This window comes from Equus quagga, chromosome 2, assembly GCF_021613505.1.
Source record: "Equus quagga isolate Etosha38 chromosome 2, UCLA_HA_Equagga_1.0, whole genome shotgun sequence".
NCBI lineage: Eukaryota > Metazoa > Chordata > Mammalia > Perissodactyla > Equidae > Equus > Equus quagga.
The window spans coordinates 41,523,399-41,535,456 of NC_060268.1; the positions used below are offsets into that span (position 1 = coordinate 41,523,399).

The 12,058-nt window shown below is 38.3% G+C and overlaps 1 protein-coding gene across 3 annotated transcripts in view; it reads left to right on the forward strand.

The window, feature by feature from the left end:
- The window catches only part of TRIM69 (tripartite motif containing 69), a 49,042-nt gene that overhangs the window by 13,881 nt on the left and 23,103 nt on the right, over nt 1–12,058 (forward strand). For 2 of the 3 annotated variants that reach the window (XM_046655496.1, XM_046655497.1), the window contains exon 2: nt 7,787–8,016. The exons of the other annotated variant lie outside the window; for it this stretch is intronic. In XM_046655496.1, the coding sequence (XP_046511452.1) occupies nt 8,014–8,016 (3 nt within the window). In that variant the 5' untranslated portion in view covers nt 7,787–8,013. The remainder of the gene's footprint in view (nt 1–7,786; nt 8,017–12,058) is intronic. 3 annotated transcript variants of the gene reach the window in all.

Sequence of the window (12,058 nt, forward strand, 5' to 3'; positions counted from 1 at the left end):
CAGTCTTGTTGAGTTTCAAGGACCCAGTCAAGGGCTCAGAGATGTAGGCCCAGAGATAAATTTGGGAGTCACCTCTATAGAGGTTGGACACGAAGTCATGGGAATGAATAGCTCACTTGGTAAGAAGAGAGTATAGAGCTAGAAGATAGCTGAAGACAGACCATGGTGATTGTTTACACTTAACAAAGTGAGAAGAGGAAGAGAAACCAGCCAAGTCAGAGGGGCGGTCAGAGGCAGGAGAGCTGGGACAGGGTTGGATCACAAGAGGCAGAGGAGAGACTTAATAAGCGAAGGAGGGTGAAGACTGAGAGTAAGTCATTAAGTGAGTGTTTAGCAAACTCCATGGCAAGCTTTAAGAAAATAGTTTCTATGAAGTCCTGGGGTAGAGGGTCTGCTACAAGAGCAGAGATTCAGACAAGTTACCTTGAGCAAAGAGGTAACCTCACTTTCTATGGGGATAAACATCAATTCCTCCAACTCATTTGTTGAGCCCCTACTATGGCAAGGCGTTGTGCTAGGCATAGCAATCCAGGAAGAGCCATAAGACAGTGCTGTGGTTAATGTAACACAGCCACTCTCCACATTTGTTTCTCTCTGTAATTCTTGTCTATACCAACTAACTGACTCCACCCTACATCTCTGCATTTCTTCTGTCTTACATTTTAAATTCAGTTCCTAGATGCTGTTTCCAGATGCTTCTCCATGCCATGACCTTTCATGTCCCAAACTGTACTTCATTGCAATCTTTAAGCTTTTGCTCTGACTATCAATTTCCTGATTCTCTCTTTGTTTCCAGAGTTAAATTCACAAGAGGTTCTAGTTTTCCCAGATCATCTTTTTGCATTAGATCACATGTTGGGTTATTGAACAGCTTATGAAATGAATCAGAAGCCCACCTGTATTTTAATCGCCTGTGGCCCAGGTGAGGGAGTGGAGGTTTGAGATATAGGGAAGGTGAAGCTGAACAAGGACAAATAAGCCATATTTGTGGGAAGCAACCTGTTGGTGAGGAAGAGTGGAGGAGACAGACTCTGCATTGTAAGCAACACTGCAGTGCTGATTATGGGGAAAAGTAAGGGCTCTAAGAACTCTCACACACAATTTCATAAAAAAAAATAATAACCTCAAATATGGCCCTGCCACCACCCTCTTGCAAGTCTCTTGCAAATAGCTGATTCAGGAAGAACTCATCTGATTCAAAGAAATTTAAAGAAACAAAAAATAAATAGCATCTATAAAACAAGAACAGGAGAAAATGTCCAGAGCAAAACAGAGAGAGCTATGGAGTAAGAAAATATGAAGAGGAAATTAAGACAAATGGAGGCTAGAGTGAGAAGCACCAACATTTGTCTGATAGGAGTTTAGGAAAAGGAGACTGGAGAGAATGGTGGAGAGGTAATATTCAAAGACAAAGTGGCTATATTAGGTCCAGGCAAGCAAGATTCAGGCTTGGGGAGATCAGGTGTCAGGGATAAGGAACACACGTGGTGTGGGAAATCGGGGAGCAGAGGTCTAGGGACTCAAGCCAAAGCATTTAGGCAGAAAGAGGGGAAAATCTAGCTATGGGAAGAGAGCAACAGAAATAGTCATCAATGAGAATGGAATTTGATAATGGGGCAAAGAATTTTTAGCCATGTTCCCCTGGCTAGAATAAATCTTAATATGAGTGGAACTAAGCCCCAAAATAGAGGCAAATACAAACTTCTAACTAGGAATGGAGGCTTAGTTCTGGATACTCAAATTCTCAAGGGCATGTGCAGCAGATGGAGATACTCTTGTCGTAGGGTTAGAATTCTTTGGATTCCTTTGATTCTACCACTGACTTCAGTGTGACAGCAAGTTCTAGTTCCAGTTTCCCTCTCAAGAGCATCAGAGTAACCCACGGACCAATCCTCAGGGATTCTGCCTCAGAATAAATCTTCTGTCTATATTTAAGTTTTTCATTCTTCAGAGGACATGATATACAAATTGAAAACTAGTATATGTACATTTAACTTGTCTTTTTCCCACCATAATAGTCTTCTTCACTTTTGTCTGCCTAAGGTCTGATCTTTCAAGTCCCCTATTAAACATCCTAGATATTTCCTTTGACCAGACCCCCTAGTCAAGTGTCAGGACCCATCTATTATGCTCCTATAAAGCATACTTATCTTTATCATAGAAATTATCCTCCTACTTTGAGGAGGTCTCATCTCAGTCCCCGTTTTTATATTCCTGGATCACAGTCTTTCAGCTTATCATTTAGGAAAGGGTAAGAGTACACAGAGCTGGTCATGGTATATGGTGGGAGCAATGGATGCTGGATTTGAAAGTCTGGGGTGTGCAAAGTCATTTCAGGAATTCCAGCAGAAAATTTTTTAGGAAGCAGAGCCCAGAATCCTGGAATATGGGCAATGAATGGTGACAACAAGGTCCTCCACACAGCTAAGTCAGACAAGCCCTACAGGGCCCCTGAGACTCCAGGAATTCAGTTCTGATAAAGGTGTGGCCTGTAAGATAAAACTTTAGACTTGCTTTCAGGCCAGTCCCTCCTTGCTGATTCCAGAGCAGATACCAACTCATGGTTGGTACTCAGATGGGACAGGATAAGCGTGAGTAAAATGGGACAGGAAGGCAGTACCACCCCTAGACCTGGGCAGTAGGGGGGCCCTTCCCTGGGCCAATGCTTTGAGGCTCCTACTCTGACCTTCCTCCACCTATGTTCCTCCTTACAAGACAAGAGTCCATCAGATCAAGGAACCTATGCTCTCTCCTACTTTAAATCACACACCACATATCCAGGACTCTAAAATTCTCTGCTCAAAAGGTTCTGTGCCCACTGCTGGGGCCTCCATACTCCCATAGGCAGCTGTGTGCCTGAAGGGCAGGTGTGTGTGTATATGTATATGGAGCTTGGTTGTGTGGGCTGGGTTTTCCACACACATGCTTATGAGGTGTGGGAAACGGTGAGGGGTTGACAGAGGGAACTAAGAAGAATGGACCAGGGGCTTCTAGTTGTACTTTTTCCTGACCCACAAATGTTAGTGGAGACCTAGGTGTGAGCTCATAGGCAGAGCCTCTATCTTACTCATTTCTATCCCCAGCAAGTGGGCATTAGAACAGAGGTGGCATTATTGAATGCTTATTTCATCAGAATCTTAGGTATTGAGATTGAAGCACTTCTGGTGGCTACACATCAAATAGTAGCTTACAGTACAGCATTCTGCAAAGCAGGATACTATTTGGTATAAAAAGTCTGGCTCTGGAGTCAGAAACTGCTTCAGTTTTTTTATTGACGTAAAATTTATATAACACAAACCAAAAATTTACATAACCATTTTAAAGTGTACAATTCAGTGACATTTAGTACATTCACAATGTTGTGTAACCACTGCCTCTATCTAGTTGCAAAATATTTTCATCACCAAAAGAAACCCCATACTCATTAAACAGTCACTTCCCATTTCTCCCTCCCCCAGCCTCTGGCAACAACTAATCTGCTTTCTATCTCTATGGATTAACCTATTCTGGATATTTCTTATAAGTGGAATAATATAATATGTGACCTTTTGTGCCTGGCTTCTTTCACTCAGCATTATGTTTTGGATGGTTCATCTACGTGGCAGCATGTATCGGTACTTCATTCCTTTCTGTGATGGAATAATCTTCATTTTATGGATACGCCACAGCTTGTTTATGCATTCATCCATGAGTTGATGGACATCAGAATGATGGACATTCTGTGAATAGTGCTGCTATTAATATTTGTGTACAAGTTGAAAATCTTACATTCTCAACAGCAATGTACGAGGGTTCCAATTTATCCACATCCTCACCAAAATTTACTTTCCATTAAAAAAAAATTATAACAATCCTAGTGGGTTTAAACTGGTGTCTCATTGTGGTTTTTATTTGCATTTCCCTAATGACATTGAGCATCTTTTCATGCTTGTTGGCCATCTGCCTATCTTCTTTGAAGAAATGTCTATTCAAGCCCTTTGCTCATTTTTAAATTGAATGTTTGCCTTTTTGCTGTTGAGTTGTAAGAGGTCTTTTATATTCTGGATACTTATTAGGTATAGGATTTGCAAATATTTTCCCCCATTCTGTGAGTTGCCTTTTCATTCTCTTGTGAAAAGAAAACTAAAATTATTTCTTTTCTTGTGATATCTTCATATGGTTTTAGTATCAGGCTCACAGTAGCCTCACAGAATGAGTTAGGAAGTGTTCCCTCCTATTCTATTTACTGGAAGAGTTTGAGGACTGATATTATTTCTTTTAATGTTTTGTAGAATTCACCAGTGAAGTCATCTGGTCCTGGACTTTTCTTTGTCGGGAAGTTTTTGATTACTAATTCAATCTCTTGTTATGGGTCTATTCAGATTTTCTGTTCTTTCTTGAGTCAGTTTTGGTAGTTTATGTGTTTTTAGGAATTTTTCCATTTCATTTAGGTTATCTCATTTGTTGGCATACAATTGTTCAAAATATTCTCTTACAATCTTTTTTTATTTCTCTAAGGTCTGTAGTAATGTCCCCACTTTTATTTCTGATTTTAGTAATTTTAGTCTTCTCTCTCTCTTTTTTTATCATTAGTTCTGTTAAAAGTTTGTCAATTTTTAAGATGCTCTTCAAATAACCAACTTTTGGTGTCATTAATTTTCTCTATTGTTTTTCTATTCTCCATTTAATTTAGCTCCACTCTCATCTCTATGTCCTTCTTTCTGCTACCTTTGGTTTTAGCCTGCTATTCTTCTTTTAGTTCTTTAAGGTGGAAAGTTAGGTTATTGATTTGTGGTCTTTCTTTTTTTTTTTTTTAACATGTGTTTATAACTATGCATTTCACTGTTAGCACTGCTTTTGCCACATCCCATAAATTCTGGTATATTGTGTTTTTGTTTTCATTCATCTCAAATTATTTTCTAATTTTGCCTTTGACTCTTTGATTGTTTAAGAGTACCTTTTTAAATTTCCACATATTTGTGAATTTTCCAGTTTTCCTTCTGTTATTGATTTATAGTTTCATTCCAATACAGAGTTTGTATGATTTTAATCTGAAATTTATTGAAATTTGTTTTGTGACCTACCATATGGCCTATCCTGGAGAATGTTCTTTGTGCACTTGAGAAAAATGTATAGTCTGCTATTGTTGGGTGGAGTGTTCTATATATGTCTGTTAGGTCTAATTGTTTTATAGTGTTGTTCAAGTCCTCTATATTCTGTCTGGTTGTTCTATCCATTATTAAAAGTTGAGTAATAGAGTCTACAACTGTTAATATAGAACTATCTATTTATAACTTCAGTTCTGTCAGTTTTTGCTTTACATATTTTGGGGCTCTGTTGTTTGGTGTGCATATGTTTATAACTGTTACATCTTCTTGATAGACTGACCCTTTTATCAATATATAATGTCCTTCTTTGTCTCTTGTAACAATTTTTGTCTTAAAGTCTATTTTATCTGATATTTGTATAGCCATTCCATCTGTTTGGTAAGTATTTGTATCGAATATCTTTTCCCATCCTTTCACTTTTAACTTATTTGTGTCTTTGGATCTAAAGTGAGTCTCCTGCAGACAGGATATAGTTGGATCATGTTCCTTTTACTCATTCTCTCAATCTGCCTTTTAATCAGAGATTAATTCATTTTCATATAAAGTAATTACTGATAAGGAAAAATTTATGCCATTTTGCTATTCATTTTCTACATGTGATATCTTTTTTGTTTCCAAATTCATCTATTATTGTATTCAAATTGATTTTTTTCCAGATGAGTCATTTTGACTCTCTTCACTTCTTTTTCTATATACTGTTTAGTTTTTTTCCTTAGTGGTTACCCAGGTGCTTAAAATTAATATCTTAACTTTCTAACAATCAAGTGTGAATTAATACCAACTTAGTTTCAATAGTATGCAAAAACTCTGTTCATTTTCAGCTCCATTTCCCCCTTTATATTGTTATTGTCACAAATCACATCTTTATACATTGTGTACCCATTAACATATATTTATAATTATTATTTTATGTATTTGTCTTTTTTTTGTTTTTTTTTTTTTTGGAGGAAGATTAGCCCTCAGCTAACTACTGCCAGTCCTCCTCTTTTTGCTGAGGAAGCCTGGCTCTGAGCTAACATCCGTGCCCATCTTCCTCTAGTTTATACGTGGGACGCCTACCACAGCATGGCTGCCAAGCAGTGCCATGTCCGCACCCGGGATCCGAACCAGTGAACCCTGGGCCGCTATGTATTTGTCTTTTAAATAATACAGGAAAAAAGATGAGTTAAAGCCCCCAAACTGCAACAATATTGGCTTTTATATTTACCTATGAGGCTACCTTTACCACTCTTCTTTATTTCTTCCTATGGTTTTGAGTTACTTTTTAGTGTCCCTTCATTTTAGCCTGAAGGACTCCCTTTAGCATTTCTTATAGAGCAGGTCTACTAGTGATGATCTCCATTAGTTTTTGTTTGTCTTAAAGACTTTTGTTTGTCTTTTTGAGAATGTCTTAACTGCTCTTTCATTTTTGAAGGATAGTTTTGACAAAGAATTCTTGGTTGATAGTTTTTTTTCTTTCTGTACTTTAAATATGTCAACCCACTGCCTTCTGGCCTCCATGTTTTCTGTGGAGAAATCAGCTTTAAATCTTATTGAGGATCTCTTGTACATGATGAGTTGCTTCTCCCTTGCTGCTTTCAAGCTTCTTTGTCTTTTGACAACTTGACTATAATGTGTCTTGGTGTGGATCTCTTTAAATTTATCCTGCTTGGAGTTTGTTGAATTTCTTGGATATATAGATTCATGTCTTTCATCATATTGTGGACGTTTTCAGCCATTATTTCTTAATATTCATTCCGCACATTTCTCTCTCTCCTCTTTTACTGGGACTCTCATTGTGCATATGTTGGTATGCTTGATAGTGTCCCACAGGTCTCCTAGTCTCTTTTCATTTTTGTTCATTCTTTTCTCTTTCTGCTCCTCAGTGAATTTTTTATTTTAGTCATTGTAATTTTCACTTCCAGATTTTCTGTTTGGTCCCTTTTCATAATTTCTATCTCTTTATTGATATTCTCTTTTTGGTGAGACATTGTTCTCCAAGCTTCCTTTAGTTCTTTGCCCATGATTCCTTTAGCTGTTTAAGCATAACATTTGATTTAAAGTTTTTGTCTTAGAGACAATTGCTATTATTTTTCCCCCATGAATGGCCCATACTGTCCTATTCCTTTGCATGCCTTTTTTGTTTAAAACTAGATATTTCGAATATTATGATGTGGCAACTCTGGAAATCAGATTCTCCCCCTCCCTAGTATTTGTTGTTGCTGTTTCTTGTTTTTTGCTTAGTGATTTTTCTAAACTATATTTTTAAATTCTGTTATCTTTGTCATATGTGGCTCCTGAAACCTGTGTTCCACTAGATTAGTGGTCAGCTAGTGTTTTGACACAGTTTCCTCAAATGCTTGGAGCCAAGAAGAGGAAAAAAGAAAAAGAAAAAAGTAGACTTCCAGCCAGTTGGCTCTATCTTGGAGCACTCCTTCAACACAGGCCACTTACAGCTCACCCTTAACCTTTACTTCCTGCTCATGTGGACCCTGAAAGTCAGCCAGAGGGGAAAGCTTAGGGTCTTCTCACCTTTTTTTAAGTGTGTATCCAGACATGGGCTTCTCGATTCCCAAGTATACTTGGGAGCTGTTAAAAGCTCTTATTCACCATGTATCTTATTTTCCAACATCTTTCCCAGGCTTTTTGGTCTGTCTACTGCTTGTCCTGATTGTTATCCGTTCCCATAGGTTACTGTGTCCAATTCTTTTCCCTTTAAGTACCTTCAGCAAAAGTCTGCCCGGAAGCCACCTCAGCCCTGGGAACTCTCCGAGTTGAGCAAAACAAAGGCAAGCCCTTGTTTTAGTCCTTGAGGGAACCACCAGACAGAGTGGAACACTCAACCACAATTCTTTGAGAATAAGGTCCATATTCCCTCTGGCACTCGCAACCTGCACCAGGAGTGCAGCTGCCATCTAATGGATGCCACCAGTCTGGGGGGCAAGGAATGGTAAGTGAATGATTTAGAATGCTATAGTACACTCTTACTACAAAGTGACAGCTTCTTTTTTCCTTAAGTTTTCCCCTGGTTGACTAGATCCCAGAGTTCTGCAAAACTTGATTCTGACAGTTTTCACAAGTTTATTAGTTGTTTTTATGGATCTCTCCCCAGGGATCCCTGCTCTGCCATTTTTGGTGACATCAGTCCTGAACTTAAATTTGTAATCAACTGCATTTAGTACTTAAAATTAAAATTCAAGGCTTAAGCATATTTCAGGTGAGGAAATAAAATGAAACAAGCAGCTGTTAAAGGCCCCGTTCGATGTTCCTCTGTAGAAAAGTGTGCAATGGTTAAACTATTTCAATCAATAGGAAGGGCTAGGCACCTTTTTCAGTTTAATCCTTTGGCTGACCTATCAAAGCCACTCTTGTTTCATTGATTGATGTTCTTAAAATCTATCTGAAGCCTCTGCTGGCTCCCAAAATTAAAATCCCCAAAGTGTTCAGAACTACAGAGAAAGAAAGTATTTTTCTCTTGAGTTCTCTTCTCAAAATGAAAGGTGAGAGGGGCCAACCTCGTGGCATAGTGGTGAAGTTCACATGCTCTCCTTCGGCAACCCTGGGCTAGTCCATTCCAATCAAGAGAACAGAATTGAAAGCCCAGAAATAAAACCACACATCTATGGACAGCTAACCTTTGACAGGATGATTAGTGATGTTGAACATCTTTTCATGTGTTTATTGGCCATCTGTATATCTTCTTTGGAAAAATTTCTATTCATACCCTCTGCCCATTTTTTGATCAGGCTGTTTGTTTTCTTGTTGTTCAGTTGTGTGAGTTCCTTATATATTTTGGAGATCAACCCCTTGTCTGATATATGATTTGCAAATATTTTCTCCCAATTGGTGGGTTGTCTTTTTGTTTTGAACCTAGTTTCTTTTGCCTTGCAGAAGCTCTTAAGTCTGGTGAAGTCTCACTTGTTTACTTTTTCTTTTGTTTCCCTTGTCTGAGAAGACATGGTATTCAAAAAGAAGACATAACACTTACAAAATCTATGCACCCAACATAGGAGCACCAAAATACATAAAGAAGCTATTGGAAAACCTAAAAGGAGATATTAATAACAACACAATAATAATAGGGGACCTCAAAACTCCACTCACAGCAATGGATAGATCATTCAAACAGAAAATCAACAAAGAAACAGTGGAATTAAATGAAAAGCTAGACCAGTTGGACTTAATAGACATATATAGAACACTCCATCCAAAAACAGCAGAATATACATTCTTTTCAAGTATGCATGGAACATTCTCAAGGATAGAACATATGTTGGGAAACAAGGCAAGCCTCAATAAATTTAAGAAGATTGAAATAATAACAAGTATCTTTTCTGATCACGGTGCTATGAAACTAGAGATTGATTACAAGAAAAAGGCTGAGAAAGGGACAAAGATGTGGAAACTAAACAACATGCTATAGAACAATCAATGGATCATTGAAGAAGTTAAAGGAGAAATCAAAAAATCTCTGGAGACTAATGAAAATGAAAACATACCATACCAACTCAGATGGGAGGCAGCAAAAGCAGTCTTAAGAGGGAAATTCATCGCAACACAGGCTCACTTTAACAAACAAGAAAAATCTCGAATAAGCAATCTCCAACTACACCTAACTGAATTAGAAAAAGAAGAACAAACAAAGCCCAAAGTCATCAGAAGGAGAGAAATAATAAAAATTAGAGCAGAAATAAATGTAATCGAAACGAAAAAGGCAGTAGAAAGGATCAATAAAACAAAGAGCTGATTCTTTGAAAAGATAAACAAAATTGACAAACCCCTAGCCAGACTTATAAAGAAAAACAGAGAGAAAGCTCAGATAAATAAAATTAGAAATCAAAGAGGTGAAATAACAATGGATACCACAGAAATACAATGGATTATAAGAGAATACTATGAAAAGCTATATGCCAACAAAATGGACAATCTAGAGGAAATGGATAAATTCTTAGACTCTTACAATCTCCCAAAGCTGAATCAAGAAGAAATAGATAATCTGAATAGAGCAATCACAAGTAAAGACATTGAAATAGTAATCAAAAGTATCCCCCAAAATAAAAGCCCACGACCAGACAGCATCCTTGGAGAATTGTACCAAACTTTCAGAGAGGATCTAATACCTATGCTTCTCAAGCTATTCTGAAAAATTAGGGAAGATGGAACGTTTCCTAACACATTCTACAAGGCTGACATCACTCTGATATCAAAGCCTGACAAGGACAACACAAAAAAGGAAAACTACAGGCCAATATTGCTGATGAACTAGATGCAAAAATCCTCAACAAAATATTGGCAACCTGAATACAGCAATACATCAAAAAGATCATACCTCATGATCAAGTGGGATTTACACCAGGGACACCAGGATGGTTCAACATCCGCAAATCAATCAATGTGATACACCACACTAACAAAATGAGGAGTAAAAATCACATGATCATCTCAATAGATGCAGAGAAAGCATTTGACAAGATCCCAACAGCCATTTATGATAAAAACTCTTAACAAAACGGGGATAGAAGGAAATTACCTCAACATAATAAAGGCCATATATGACAAACCTACAGCCAACATCATACTCAATGGGGAAAAACTGAATGCCATCCCTCTGAGAACAGGAACAAGACAAGATTTCCCACTAGCACCACTCTTACTCGACACAGGACGGAAGGTTTTGGGCAGAGAAATTAGGCAAGAGAAAGGAACAAAAGGAATCCAAAAAGGGAGTGAAATAGTGAAACTCTCGCTGTTTGCAGATGACATGATCTTATATATAGAAAACCCTAAAGAATCAATTGGAAAACTATTAGAAATAACTAACAACTACAGCAAAGTTTCTGGGTACAAAATCAACTTACAAAAATCAGTTGCATTTCTATACTCTAATAACGAACTTACGGAAATAGAACTCAAGAATACAATTCCATTTACAAACCTAACAAAAAGAATAAAATATCCAGGAATAAATTTAACCAAGGAAGGGGGCCAGCCTGGTGGTGCAGTGATTAAGTTTGCACCTTCCGCTTGGGCGGCCGAGGGTTTGCCGGTTCGATCCCAGGTGCGGACCTACACACCACTTGTCAAGTCATGCTGTGGCAGGCATCCCACATATAAAAAAATGTAGAGGAAGATGGGCACATCTTCAGGGCTAATCTTCCTCAAAAAAAAAAAAAAAATTTAACCAAGGAGGTGAAGGACTTATACAATGAAAATTATAAGACATTATTGAAAGAAATAGATGATGACATAAAGAGACGGAAAGAGATTCCATGCACATGGATTGGAAGAATAAACATAGTTAAAATGAAATGTCCATATTACCCAAAGCAATGCAGATTCACTGCAATCCCAATGACATTCTTCACGGAAAAAGAACAAAGACTCCTAAAATTCACATGGGGCAACAAAGACCCCGAATTGCTAAAGCAATCTTGAGAAAAAAGAACATAGCTGGAAGCATCACAATCCCTGACTTCAAAATGTACTACAGGGGCCGGCCCCGTGGCCGAGTGGTTAAGTTCTCGCGCTCTGCTTTGGTGGCCCAGGGTTTCACCAGTTTGAATCCTGAGCACGGACATGGCACTGCTCATCAAGCCATGCTGAGGTGGCATCCCACATGCCACAACTAGAAAGACCCACAACTAAAAACACCCAACTATGTAGCAGGGGATTTTGGGAGAAAAGGGAAAAATAAAATCTTAAAAAAAAAAGTACTGCAAAGCCATAGTGATCAAAACAACATGGTACTTGTACAAAAACAGGCACACAGATCAATGGAACAGAACTGAAGACCCAGAAATAAAACCGCACATCTAGGGGCCGGCCCCCTGGCCGAGTGGTTAAGTTCGCGTACTCTGCTTTGGTGGCACAGGGTTTCACTCATTTGGATCCTGGGCGCGGACATGGCACCACTCATTAGGCCACGTTGAGGTGGCGTCCCACATACCACAACTAGAAGGACTCACAACTAATATATACAACTGTTTACTTGG